At 41.1% G+C, this 15193-nt stretch overlaps 1 protein-coding gene across 3 annotated transcripts in view; it reads left to right on the top strand.

Moving 5' to 3' along the window:
- The window catches only part of LOC134541747 (ras-related protein Rab-24-like), a 28316-nt gene extending 21786 nt beyond the window's left edge, over positions 1–6530 (top strand). For 2 of the 3 annotated variants that reach the window (XM_063385404.1, XM_063385405.1), the window contains exon 5: positions 6279–6530. In XM_063385404.1, the coding sequence (XP_063241474.1) occupies positions 6279–6406 (128 nt within the window). In that variant the 3' untranslated portion in view covers positions 6407–6530. The remainder of the gene's footprint in view (positions 1–6278) is intronic. The other variant, XM_063385406.1, reaches the window with a different exon arrangement.
- The last annotated feature ends 8663 nt before the right edge of the window (positions 6531–15193 follow it).

The raw sequence follows: 15193 nt of genomic DNA on the forward strand, positions 1-15193 counted from the left end.
CTGTTGTATATTATTTAATACATAATTATTGCAAAACATTTTAAATGTGTTATTTCTTGTTTTGACGTAAGTTAATATGTTCTGCATTTGTAGGGACACCTGTTTTTCGCGAGGCGCGAAATAATTACGAAATTCACTTTTTCTCACGAAAAATGATACACTTCACGAAACAACAAAGATCTTGCGAAATACGCGAAAAAATAACGTTTTTCTGGACTCATTCTTTTATTTACGTTGTTATTTTGATGTATCGATCCTGAAAGTCGAAACCGGTGCGTACTCGATAAATCGGCGCTCGGCGTGAGTGCTCTTTTGTTCGGTTACACTTGCACTCAGTTGCTCTGGCCCCGTGCGCATCACTTCTAAGCTGCGCGACCATGAAATTTGACGGTAAAACAATTTTTGGCGCTGTACAGAGCACATACCCAGTGTAGTCCGATACGTTAACGCAAATAACTCAACAATTTAAAATTATCACATGCGATACTACGCACAACTTTTATTTCGTCAAGTTGGCTAAAGCGACAAAAGACTTCAATACACTTATTTTTTTCGCGGGATTGTTAGTCAACAAACGGCGAGGTACTGAAGTCAGATACGTATTTGCAGAGGTTCTTTGAAAATGGTTGTAACGATATATGACCGTGAAAGAGAATTTACATTTTTGATAAGGCAAAGAAAATACTGTAATGTACGAATCGAGTAGGAAAGAAAAGACACGTGTCTCAAACACATTAAGAATAGTGTCGCGCACAAAAAAAAATAAGGATAGGTTAACCGCATCTTCATCTACTGGCATCAAACGACAAGTTTCATCAGCACAGGTAGTTGGTGTTAAAAAGGCAAAACACGATAAACGTGAATTTGTTTTATCTACGACGCGAGCATTCATGGAGGCTAATATTCCGCTCGAAAAAATTGATCATCCTAGTCTCAGAGAGTGGATGAATAAGTACATTGAAGGTAGGTCGACGTGATTTTTAAAAATATTTTTAAATAACTTTTTTTGTGTTTGGCAGTAATTTGTGGAGCATCTGTAAATAGCTGATCAAAGGGTTAAGAAAATTATATTGTGCAACATTATTGCCTCTATTTATACCAGTAGCTATTTGCAGTAGCGATATTTACTTTTAAAAAAAAGTGTTTAACCTTTTAAAGTTGAGATTTTTCCCTACAGTTGTATTGCTCATTTTGACATTGTGTTGGTACTATAGTGGTTGGGCTTCTAGTTATTTCATTTATACAAGTCACTAAAAAAAAGTTGCACAATATGTACAATATTTTAAAATATGATGTAGGTGCCGGAGATCTACCAACAGCAACGCGACTGAGAGAGGGCTATGTCCCCGAAATAATAAAAGAAGAAGAAGATCGAATCAAGGCAGCTGTAAAAGACCAGAGGGTTTCCATTCTGTGTGATGAAACCACAGACAAGAAAGGGCAGTGTGTTTTCATGGTGCTTATTAAAGTGTTAGGGTGTGGAGATGCTTCAGCTCAAAAATTTTAAATAATGCTAATTCTACTGAATGTTCACAAGCCATTGTTGATGTTGTGCAAAAACTGGAAATCAGGTATTGCAACATCGTTTCAATAACATAAGATTCGGCACGCTACATGACCAAGTGTATTGGGGCAATCAGATTTCTGGTTTCTGAGAAGTTGGTGCACACACAGTGCTGGGCACATAAACTGAATTTGGTGGGGAATATTTGGTCTGTGGTACTGGTTGAGTTGAATACCTGTGTCTGTCAAGCAAAGCATGCCTTTCTGAACACACGTAAAAGGAAGCATGCCTACTTGGAGTTTTTAAGAAATAAGTATGAAGATCAGCCACAGAAAGCCAAACTTTTTCCTATCCCTGTTATTACGCGGTGGAATTCCTGGTTTCTGAGTGTGGAGTATCTAAGTGATTATCTGCATGATCTGGTAGAGCTTCTGCAATCACTGGAAGAAGAAAGTGCTAATGTTCTGTACTTCAAAAATCTGACGGCATGTGAAGTTGGAAAGATACATTGTCAAGCAGTTGCTCTTGTCGAACATTGCCGTAAAAGTTGCAAGTTACTTGAGTATCTCGAAAGTTCTAGTGTTCCAATGGCACCAACCCTTTCCTCTCATTATTGTGACCTCAGAAAAATGTTTAAGTTACTGAAATATGGGTTCTTTTTCGTAAAAACATCAGATTTACTTACAAAGTTATCCAAACACAGTCAGTCTCAATTACATCTCAGTTAAAGTTAGTAGGAGAAAAGTGTCTTAAAAAATTGGATGATTTGATTGTGTCCGATAGTGCCAAGGAGTTTGTTTCATGTCTTGGTAAACTTTTTGATCCCAGAAATATTTTGAAATTGGCTTTGAAAAATCATGAAATTCACGAAGCCATGAAAAATATACCCATCTTGTGTGAACTTCCACCAACTGAGTGTTTACTGCCGTACTTACAGTTTAGGGATTCTGTTGTAAATGCATGCCAAACAGATGATGTAGATGTTGATATAGTTAAAATGTTGCTTTCACTCAAGTGTGATTTTCCTGACTTTGTTAATGCTGCACTAAAATCAATGTGGGTTCCTATCAGTAACGTAGATACTGAAAGGAGTTTCTCAATGTATGGGAACATAATGAGTTACAAGAGAGTAAACCTAAAGCCCTGTAACATGGAATTAATGATAACGTTAGCATTTTCTGACTAAGAAACTGGTGTTTAATTTTTTTGTTGCATCATTTATGGTTTTTTTGATGAGAAAATTGTACAGTATGTGTATTATTATATTAAAAAAGCCTTGTTATGTTTTAGTACTCTCGCTAACAATTTTTTCCTCAACCTAAAATTTAGCGAAATTTGTGACGAAATGGGACAAAAATTGATGAAAAAAACACTGAAATCAGCAAAAAAAAAACTGACGAAATCAACCAAGAATTTTCACCACAAACAGGTGTCCCTATGCATTTGTAATACAAATAGTAATGTTAATTCAGGTTGTGCTACGTTTACCGGGTTGTCTCGTTTAAAGTCCCATCTTAACTTCATTGCATTCAACGAATCAGCAGATATGCATAGGCGTGCCTACAGGGGGGGCCAGGTGGGCCATGGCCCCCCCCCTAATGTAATCACTCAGATCGGCATTTTCTCTAATGCGTTCGTTAATATTCGTATATTCCTGGCACTGTGACACTCAAACTGTGTTTCAGTGTTGCAGCATGCTAATTAACAATATTTTTAAACATTTTATCGTTCTGGAAATACAGCCGCCTTAGTTTATTTAAAACATGAGGTCCCTTAAAATGGCCAAGCAAAAAAAAAAAAAAAATAAGAGGTTTGTTAAAGTTCTGTTGTCTGAATTGCTGTGTTTGCATTCACTAAAAAGAAGTTCATTTCGCGGTAGATCTGGACCAAGCTATTGGAAATTCGAGGGGGTAAAATGTGTAAGTACACTTTAAACATTGTCTATGGAAAAAAAAAAACATATTTTCAAGATTTTTAAAATTATACGGATATAAATATTAACTAGTAAACATATCTCGTTGATACTGCACAAAAATATCAACAAGTCAATGTGTGAATGTATTTCAGCTATTTAACATTCTAAATTCAGCTTCTGATTTAAAAATTTAGCAGGGCCCCCCCTAATGGAAATGTCTGGGCACACCTATGCAGATATGCTCACCTCTCCGAACGTGACACGACTGCCGCCTAGCGTGCGCCTTATTCGTGTGTGGCTGGCAGTGTGTGTGTGAGCTCTACGGTAGACAAACTCCCACAGCTTGCGCGCCGCCGTGTTGCCATACATACGCGCTGTTGGACAAATAATTTAAAAAAAACGTAGTGCATGGCACAAAGTTGTTTACAGTAGACTATTCTTTACATGTTATTGTCTTATTTCCTCAATTTTGGCTCTGCAAATACTCTTGTTTAATCTTAATAGTAATGTGTAATATCATGAGTTTGGGTGCCAATATCACTGTTCCATTGACAGTAAAACTTTATATATTCGTTTATCCATGTTTTCACATCCAAATTCGCTTATTCGTGTTTTCCCTGCTCCCAATTAACATAGCTAATCGGGAGTGATGTATTGTCTGTTGCATTGTACGGCAAAAGTAATAAATTACTTAGATTACTTACTGTTCTATACACATGGCATGATAATTTTTATATGTTTGGTTGTCTAGACTCTAGCCTGTACTGTTTATCGCTAGCAAGTTGTTTAATATGCCAAACAATTTGGTGTTCAGGATTGTTTGCTTTGTTCTTTTCTATTATAAATAGCACAAAGACTGTTACCTATGTTTTCAGGCTAGTTTGTCTGCTGGATCTAAGAAAAGAATTGGAGCCACAAAAACTATCGACCTTTTTTTGGACCCCCTAAGCCTAAGAACCACTTGGTCCATCGGCTTTACCATCAGAATCAGCTACAATCTTTAAATGCTTCGTTGACGATGCTAAAGCTACCAACCTTCTAAAGCTATCAGATGTATCTACAGAGCCTTTTTTTCATCTAGTAGTCTCGAAGTCGAAGGCACCGATAGTTCTGACTGCTGCCCAACTTCATATCCTGTTCCCAGTGGAAGTTTTCCTAAATCTATTTATTGTACATCTGTACCTACAGGAAGCAAAGTAGATGATGGCATGGTAAACTATGACATTGGTAATTATGTTGGTGTTAAAATTGATGACTTTAAGAAAAGACAACTTCTACTTAATCATTGGACACTTCCCAAAAATTACATTTTTCCTTTCTCGGAGCACAACAAAATGGGAAAACTTGAGAGAAGATTTGCAGGGCAGAAACACCTCGACAACAATCTCTGGCTTGTATTTTCTGATGTCCAAAAATGTTATTACTGCAAATTTTGTCCTTTGTTTATCACGAGCAATATAGGTGGTTTCGACAAAACTGTTCAACTAAAAACCATGGTGACTCAGCCTCTCAAGAACTTTGCCAAAATCTTAGGAAAGGATGGTGTTCTGGAGTCCCACAAAATAAATGAATACCACATTTTGGCTGTTGAGTCTGGAAAGCAATTCCTCCAGTGTATGGAAAATCCTGAAAAAAATGTGGCAAGTCAGATCAACAGTCACCGTCTCAAAAAAAATTGAAGAAAACCGTCGTAGATTATTACCTATAATTGACACTATTATCTTTCTTGGAAGGCAAAATATTGCATTCAGAGGACATCGTGATGAAGGTTTACTAACAAAGAGTATTACTGCAAATGAAGGTAACTTCCGCGCGCCCTTCTTCGATACCGTATCCAGTGTGGTGACAATGAACTAAAAGACCATCTACAAACAGCATCATCTAGAGTTACTTTTATCAGCAAAACCACGCAGAATGAGTTGATTGGCAGTTGTGGGGAAGAGATTATTTCACAAATTATCAAACGTGTGCAGGATTCCAAATTTTATAGCATCATGTTCGACGAAACTACTGATGCTTCACTTGAGTCCAAGTTAACACTTGTTTTGAGGTATGTACACAAAGATTCAGTGCACAAAGATTTTTTACAATTTTTAAATGTTCGACAATTTGTGAACAGTGAGGACTAGGACCAAGATGAAGTATATGAACCAACTGTAGTGGCAAAGATATTGGGCAAGTAGTACTTTCTGCTCTAAAGCATCACTGTCTTGACCTAAGCCATTGTATGACGTGGTTGAGATCTACCACAAAGGAAGACAGACTGACCGGGCTCGCATTATTGCATATCCATTATGGCTGCGAGATTGATAAAGAAAAAGTCATTGATCGCTTTGCAAGCAAGAGAACCCGCAGGATGGAATTCATTCTATGATGGAGAAAAACTGTTGTTTTGCAACTTCTAGTTATGCACAATGGACAAGACATTTTCATTTTAGTTATTACTATAAATGTTATGCCCATTCATTAATTATTATATTTTATTTATTATTTTCTGATAACTTTATCATTTACCAAAACTAATTTTCTGTGAAAATTTTTACCGACTATACCAAAAGTGTATTTGACATTTTAAGCACAAAATGTCTATAAAAAACACCATTTGCGTGTGAAAATCTATAATTTTTCCGTGGGGTGAACCCCCGGACTCTCCCATTTTAAATACTTTTGAAACCCCCCCCCCCCCCCCCCCGACATTAAACGATGGAAACGATGGATCCGCCCCTGCCGGGCTCTCATGAGGGCAAATGCGCAAAGCTGGTTTTTCTTTGTGTCATTACCATCTCTGCCCAGGTTCATTGTAATTTTCTGTGGAAGGTAAATCTGACCACGAGAGGTAGCGACAGCTGTGTGTTGCAGGGTTGCTGTTCCAGCAGATAGCAGACGACTTCCTGGCTGTCCCTGAGAACGTGAGGCAGGTAGAGGAGACGCTGACTCTCGAGTGCCCGAGCACCAAGAAGAGTCACTGCTGCTACAGCAGCTCGTAGCGACATGCTGGTGCCTTCTGCTCGCTGTACTTCTTATAACAGCCATTGTACATACCTGCAGATGTTTATACTGTGTTTTTATATAGGTTATCTTCATGAATAATAAAACAAAGCAGTTAAAGTATCGTTGCTATTTATTTTGTTGTAACAGGTGTGCTGACAGCAGGCTGTGATAGAGGGTATGTAGTTGGTGGGATCTGGGTATAAGAAAGCTTATCATTTCGCTCGTCTCATTGCCGCTTTAATTTAGCCACTTTATGCGATGCTCGCGTCTTGCTAAGAAGACCCATCTGAGTTCGTCAACCTGCAGAGACCACTGTGGTAGTGCGTAGGACTTGCATTGGAGAATTGGACTGTTGAGGAGTTGTGACACTGATTTGCTCTTCACCATTTAACATAAGTGCAGTTATTACATTTGCCCTTAGCCTTGGAGGATTACATTTGCCTGATAAATTGCAGTATAAAATATGCATCCACAAACTGACATAGAAACATATCTAATAGAGGAATAGGTCAGAGATTCAACTGAAGGGGCCATGTTTGACATCAAGCAAATGAGAACAGGTGTACCACAGGCCAGTATTATAGGCCCTGTTCTATTCAACATGTCAGCGAAATGCTGTGCCCAGCACATCGCTTGGTGAAGCGTGGATTTTATGCAGATGATACCGTACTGTATAGGAGATCCCATTATCTTCAGCTATCAGCAAATAGATTACAAGTTACATTCACTGACTTTGATCAGTTGTGTGCAACTTGGCAAATTAAAAAAATACTAATTCAGAAACTATTGTGCTGCAAAAATCTCCCGCCTGTCAATAACAGGCCATAACTATTGAGGGCTGTGCGCACGTTCCCGGTGACTTTAAGGTGTTATGAATGGGCGCCACCACGTGTAAGGGCACGTGGACCCGGCCGAGTCTCGCTCTCAGGGCGTGACGTAGCCCAAGTGGGGATGAGTTACCAGCCCTTTCTACCCTATCTAGATCCAGACCTGGCCCGCTCTAGGCGTCGGGCACGCCACACTCCTAGGCTAAGCAGACTCACTCACCACGTGGTTAAATAAAGTACTCAGGTTTTACTTATACCCCGATTTAATTCCACGAACACGCTTCCCTCTACGCACGTTACCCTTTACACGGTTAAAAAGCCTGAGGCACGAATCGACTTAAGTGAATGCATGGTCCACACACGTGGCCATGCTATAAAGTATGCTTAGTACATGACGCCGCCGTCAGTGCTCCCTCTGAGAGCACAGGCCGTTATGTGTCCTCAACACCTGATAAGTGCCGCGCCCCGAACGCGCCCGCGCGCGCAACGTAGTGCAGTGCCCCGAACGGCGTGACGTCAGTCACGGCCTCCTACGTGTGCAAAGCGCCCGGCTGGGTGTGGCACTGCGCAAGGGTATTGTTTCTCAGGCATTTTATAATATAAACAAAAACTAAGAAATCTAAACCATTCAATAATTAATGTTAATTAAATGATCATATGTTACAAGGGTATAATTCACAAAACTGGCCGAAGTCATCTTCCCGCGCTCCGCAGTTTTCCCGCGGAATTTTCCCCCTCCCTGGCCCCGGCGGCCAGGGAGGTTAGTCAGTCGCCATCCAGCACTCGCCCGGGCCGGCAGCCCACGCACGGGGAGCCTTCAATTTTCGCGCCAACACCATATAACTGCAATAGGTAAATATAGTCCAAACGTTTTATATCAGCTCCCCGGTCGGCCCAAATCGGCCGTTAGCAACCACGCGCGGTCTTTTAATAATATGTGTATCCCATCAGGGATTTTTATAGTTTACGTAAGCAATTAGGTGACCTGTCGTGGCACCTGCGCCTCACGCTTTAACGTCCCACCACGGGACATAGTTCTTTGCCCACGCAGGGCGGCACTGCGCCGAACGCGACCAGAACTTTCGGACGAGTATTCACCTGGGGCGTGCCACGGCCACGTGTGTGATATCGCTCCAGATTCCACCGTGTCCGTGCCCAGCTTAACGTGGCCCAGCCACCCCGTGGACTATCCGCGCATGCATATTCTCCTGTGCGGGACTAATCGCAGTAATTCAGTGTAACGTGTTTTAATAAGTAAATCATTCTCCTGTGCGGACTAACCACAGTAATCTAGTGTCATGTATTGCCTTAATTAATTTGCGGGACCGATCGTCCACACACGTCACGCCACGTCCGTGTACTCTTGCAGAGACCCTAGCAGGTTCAGGTGCGCGGAGCTTAGGTCGACGGTGAAGCGGCCAGTCACGTGAACGTGTGACCTGTAGAGTGTGCTACGTAATAAATCACCAAAAGAACTCGTGTGTTTCATTAATAAGGCGTCCTGGGAGGCCATAACAGCCCGGGGAGTCCTTTGTCGCCGCATCCCTGCCTACCGCCACGAGGCCAGGAACCCCCCCTTGAGATTCAAAATTAACCTACCAGCTTAAATTTACGTAAATTCAGTTTAGGCAACGGGGACGGCGTCATACACAATGGTTAAAAAACTCGACTGAGACAATTAATTATTAATACAGCCCGCCGACCGAGAGCTGCCCCGAGGAATAACGGACGAAAGAGATTTAAAAAAATAATTAAAGATACAGAATTACTTGATCAGTGGTTCACAACGGTTGAGGTCCCCGGGGTGCTGGCGCGTCTGCTCTCGGTCAGTGATGAAGATGGACTGGGGCGAGAGCTCTGCTCGTCTCGACTAACATGGCGCCTCCGCGCCATCACAATTACCGTTATTACATTCTGTGATTCCGTGCCCCGGCGAAAGTTAAGTAAATTATAGATGAACATTGAAAAATATATAAAAGCTACTGGCAATTTAAAGTACAATAATATTTACTTAGTTATTGAGAGTTTATATAAAAACATTCCTACCCTCGTCCAAGTCCGTGCCTATTCGGGTCCGCCCGGGCAACGTCTGTGGTTCTTTCAAGTACATGATATTTAAATTAAAGAATACATGAGTAAACTGCACAAACACTGGGGCAAAAATGAATGAAAACAAAAGGTTTACAATTAACATTAAACGTAGCAATTTAGGGGGTCGCCGCACTGCTTCTAAGTTCGTGGCGCGCAATTCAAACACACGACTACGTACATGGCGGTACAAATGCCAGGGAAGGGGAGGAGGGTGTTGGGGAAACGGAGACTGACTAGGCTCATGGGGCGAAGCCCCGGCTGACGTCACTATGTTTGTTTGATAACGTATCCCACACAAAGACGTAGTGAAATACCTAGGCATCCACATGGACAGAAAATTGCTCTGGCATCATATTGATGCCAAGCAAAGCCAAGTTCATGGTAGAATGAGCATACTGTATCTTGTCATAAGTATGCAATGTGGAGGTACAGTAAACATTTCCTTACTGCTTTACAAAGTCCTCATACACCCTATTATAACATATGCAGCCCCTGTCTGGGCAACTGCAATCAAAACCCACTTATTGGAATGTATTTGAATTGCTACAGACACCCCAGTGTTCTGTAGAGTCGAAATATTGTATCGAGAAACTTTGTATGGCTTCTACATTAAGATCACACAATTTTTTTTATGATAAATACATAAATAGTTTAAATCCACATGTTTCCTCTCTCGAGAATTACGACCCAGACATGGGACAAAAATTCAAATGCCCGAAAGCCATGTTGGCACACAGATCACCATAGTCCCCAGTTATTGGCTGGAGTCACCAGCCAATCACTGGCAATTTTTTTTTCTAGCCTAAGTTAATCTAAGTTCCAGGTTAGGGGAGGACCTAAATGTGTGTCAGGTCGAAGCCTATACACTATAACACTATACCATGCGGGGTTTTAACCATGCATAACAAGGGCGCATGCATCGTGAGTTTATTGGCCAGTCATGTCTACAATTTGTGCCATGGTTGGCACCCCTTTGGTTGCCTAGCCTAAAAGCTAACTAAAGTGACCCAGGTAAAACCTGCATAGACACAGGGAAAACCCTGGGCTGGGGCATGCGTGGATCAATTAATCATGCATCAAAGTAAGCAAGAAATCTATCGGACGAGAGGGAAAAAGGTCGAGGTAAGAAGTGTATTCAACCATGCAAAGGGTTGAGCCTTGCGGCCCGCATTATTGTGTTGGGCACACCTGGGTTATGTTTACGAAGCGCGCAAGCACCCCCAGGGGTGGGCGACTTCACTTTTCAGCCCAGCCCTGCTGCCCAGGCAGCCACCTGTAAAAAGAAATGAACTGCTGTGAATATTCCCTTTCCTTAACGTCAGAGCCGCGGCTCGGCCAGTGGGACAGCCTCGGTTCTAGCAATATTCATAGCGGCAGAAGGCGGCAAGGTAAGCCCTGCAAGTGGGTAAACCCACTGATTCGCCGGCAGCTAAGGCCTGGCTCAATGGACGGGCCAGTAAACCGGCTCGAACTGCAGGCGCACGAGGTGCCAGGCAGCCTGGCGATGCTCCATCTTCATCTTCCTTCTTCCAGTCAACAGCCAATGACCTTTCAAGCTAGGGTAGCAGTAAGTTTTTCGGGTAAATGAAGTATTTTGCCATTTCGGACCCTCTTGTCCGAATTCCTCAGGACGGTTTCTGGTCGCGCCGCCCATGGCTACAGATGGCTCCAACAGGGACCCAACTTGAAGGCACTACCATCTCTTCCTTCGAAGTTCCAATGCTGTTCAGTTTATTTGCGCGCACAGCATTCCACAGCTCCGCCAGTTCCGGCCCGCAGTTCGACTACACTTCAAATTTTTTCAGCACATAGAGCTACCCTGCGGTGACTTCGCCTACAGAACTGCTCCCAGCCGTGCGCCGATCAGCATCAGGGCTACCTTTCACCCCGATAGCCATGAAAACGATTCCACCATGCTGGCCAGTGGTCTGCGGACTGCTATTGGTTATTCACAGTCACTCCAGCGAGATTGCAACCATCGGGCTGTAATTCCCGTATCTGCCACCCACGTGACGCGGTCGATAGCAGATGGCACTGCCAAGTCGCCTTCAGACGGCCCACAAATCCCCCAACAAGGGCGCCCATATGATAATTTGTAGGGGGGGGCCAGACTTAGGGGTATGAAGTATTTTTAATATTTTGGAAGACTTAACTGCGGCTTGTTACTAGCCATAAAATAGTTCCAGTTCTGATCCTGTTAAAATTTTTTGTCCTGTTACTAAAATAATAGACCACAGTACTCATTCGCCATAAAAAAATCTTTATTGGCTACTTTATTAATTAAATATTAACTATTTTATTGAAACAAATGAATTTTTAGAAACACAAATGCAGGAATACAGTCCTTATACTTTTGCAGCGTCTCGGGTACACGGATATCAAGAATACAGTCCTTCAACTAATTGCTCTCTTTACCCCTAAATAAATGTCGCGTACAAATTAAATTAAAATAATTATAAAGTTTAAAACGTGTTGATAAAAAGATTCAACTTTGGGAGAGAAACGATTTGAGTATGTTATCACAGTCAGAAAACAGTTGTTTTTAAATGTAACACCTGAACTACGCTTATAATTACAGTCAAAAATTGTTTCACAATTAAATGAATATTACTATGTTTCGATATTAATCATAATTGCTTATCATTTAAAATTAGCACAGATGGATTCAGTAGTCGAGGACTATAAGTTTATTTAATGATAGTAAAGCGCAGAAAAAATTAGTTTATTATTAAACTAGACAATTTAACCAAACAGTATTTAGATGTTAAGGAATTAAGTGACACCAAAACCAATGAAAATAATCGAAAATTTCTAAATGCTGACATAACTCATATATCAGCTTTCCACAGAAGAGTTTAGTTCTGCGCAATTAATCCACACAAAACAACTGGACATACTATGTCGACGCGTATTTTAAGAATATAAGAAGATCCACATCGCAGTATATATTTTTTTTTTCGTGTCGTGTGGTGCGGGCCCCCATTTGTGGTGCGGGCCCATAGGCTACAGCCTAGATAGCCTGCGCGTAAATACGGCTGATAAACCCTTAAATAACATGTTCAGTACTTAACTTCAGAATTAAGAGTACATTAGAACCTCGATTTTACGGAGCCCGGACTCAACGAAGCCGCGATTTTACGAATACATTTTTTTCAGGAACCATCTAAAATTCGGAAAATTTGACACCAAAATATATTTTTAAAAAAATTTAAAAAACACTATGAAAACACATAAAAATATTAATTTTTAATGCACAGCGTATTCATATTTTAAAGCTAATACAACAGCCATTTACCGTTAGTGAATATTGTATAAGTTATTGCGGCATCAAACTCAAAATCGAAAAGAAAAAATGGATTAGGTACACTTTATTTGTCGCAAAGTTCGAAATTTCTTAGATTCAAAAATTATGCCAAGGCTGTAAAAAGATTTATTTTACCGCAAATGAACTATACTTAACATTCCTTACCCATTCCATTTCCAGCTCGTGAGCATAGCAACTGAACTTGAAACCTTGTGAAGCGTGAGAGAAAGAAACAATATTGAGTAGCTACTTCCTCTCCTTTCCGCTAATATCCAGCAACCCACGCCATTAATTACCTTCGCTGCATCGGTTTCCCAGTAAAAAACGCTCAAAAATGGTATAAGTGACGCAGCAAGTAGACGTGACGAGCGGATTTTCAACTAAGCTTTTTTTTAACTTACTATACAAACAAATAATTCCCTATGGCTATCACAAATTCAAGGGCTTCTCGCACTAAAATGTACTGTGTTTTTAATGAATGTCTGTCGTTAAAGAGCAGCGTTTTTCTTCACCAAATAAGCCTATGATTAGAGACCGTAAAAATTCGCGGATTCCTTTCGAGACAGGCTGGAATCCAAACTCGTTTAGCTTAATGCTGCGTCAGTGATTGGACCGCAATTTACCTGAAGGACTCTGAGCCAATGGCAAACACTCAACAAAAGAAGTATCTAATCATAAGAATCGCAGTAAACAGTTTCCCCGAGTCGGTAGCCAATGACCAGGTGATAGTTGCGAGAGTACATAGGAGAATCGTTTAGTCTATCCTAGTGGTCATTGAAACCGCGAATTTTTCCAGTCCCTACCTATGATCACTTTTATGAAACAGTACAGGTGTACACTGAACTGTGTGCTTGTTCTCCTCGATTATGTTACTAAAAGTGCGTTCATTAATATTTTTCAAGCTGATCTGTTAAAGATTAACTGATAAATATGATAAGGTGAAGTCCATAAAAATGCAAGGCAGGGAATTCTTCCAGCTCATCAACCCGACCCTGGAAAGTCTCGTCTGTGTTCAGTCGTCTCTGGCAAGGAGTGGACAAGTTTGCAAACTCAAATATAAATTTATTTTAGTAACACGCGTCTTACGAAAAGGAAAGATATCCAAGAAAGGCATGTCGGACAACCTTCTGTCACCACACAAAAGTTAACATGATGCAATGCGTGGTGCAACTGTGTTTAGTCGCTGTGATGTCGCTTTTATATCACTCGTGCAATGAAGCAAGTTGTGGAATGTTAAAAAAAATAAGGGGAACGCAGGGGAGGGCAGAGGGCAGACAGCAGCCATTGTTTTTACTATTTAATATTATATATACTCCGTTCAATAAATTATAACATGTATCTTCACGGGGTGGGGTGTTTAAAATTGTATGAAGATAACGATTTTACTAATGCAATCCAAGCGACTGTGAGCGTACGTAAAATCGAGATTCCAGTGTAAATTGCTTCCGAGTCTACTGAAGGTAGCGGAATCCTTATCCCTTTAAACACTTTTGAAGGGAAAAAGTGGTTTTCCTCTAAATTAAAAATTCCAACATAAATTTTACGTTGTAGACTTTTCTGAACAATAATTCTTATTTGAGTAGCTTTAAAGGTGTTAGCTTACCTTAAAAATTGTGAATATTCTGAGCGGATGTGACGAATGAGGAAAACTAAGAAACACACATAATAACAATGGTTTTTATCTTTACACTTTTAACTTATTTATTTACACTTAAGTTATTTATACTGACTGAATACACTAAACGAAATCTAGACCAGATGCATAAAACTGTAGGTAGACCTAAAGACTATTGAAAAATCTCTGTTTTGAGATGTTATTTGTGAACATACACATTATTATGACGAAAAAGTAGCAAAACATTTCGCAGTCTACAAGCACATGTCAACTGTCGCGTCGTCTAACTCTGACTGTTCTAAATCTGTTGTGTTGTGTTATCGCGTGAGCTTGGGTAGGAATACGAAGGGGAATGACTCGCCACGGGCGTTGCGCTTGAACAGCGTTTTCTCCCTGTACACAACACCTTATATCGCAGCAGCAGAAACTAATGCTTGAACTAACATAAAAAATGAAATAGACATGTAAAAAACGATATACAATAATATCTTCGTGTTGAACCACTTCTACATAATACCGAATTTAAATAATTTTCTTTAAAGTAAAACACCTGACTACACTATATATTTTTTTCCTTCCCTGAAAGCTACGGGGGGGCCACGGCCCCCCCCCCCTGCCCCCGGGTATGGGCGCCCTTGCCCCCACACACTGCCAGCCTTCGGTAACCGAATAGGTCGCAAGGCACTCCCGGCCAACAGCCCGCAGGTGAGATGCGTGAGCCCCGAGAGACGACCGCCGACTCACCAGCAAGGCCGAGGCCAGACTTCAACCCAGCAGTTGCGGGCTTGTGTGAAAATTCTGTCCTATGCTGTAGCATTGGATTGGGCAGGAGTAGTATGTAAATGTATGTCCAGGGACAGGGTTCAAGACAAGGCGCTGAGGTGCCGACTGCCATATTGGATGACCTTGACCTTTGACCTTTAAAATGGCCAAAATTTAGCAAAAA

This window comes from Bacillus rossius (genome assembly GCF_032445375.1).
Source record: "Bacillus rossius redtenbacheri isolate Brsri chromosome 4 unlocalized genomic scaffold, Brsri_v3 Brsri_v3_scf4_1, whole genome shotgun sequence".
In the NCBI taxonomy this organism is placed as follows: Eukaryota; Metazoa; Arthropoda; class Insecta; order Phasmatodea; family Bacillidae; genus Bacillus; species Bacillus rossius.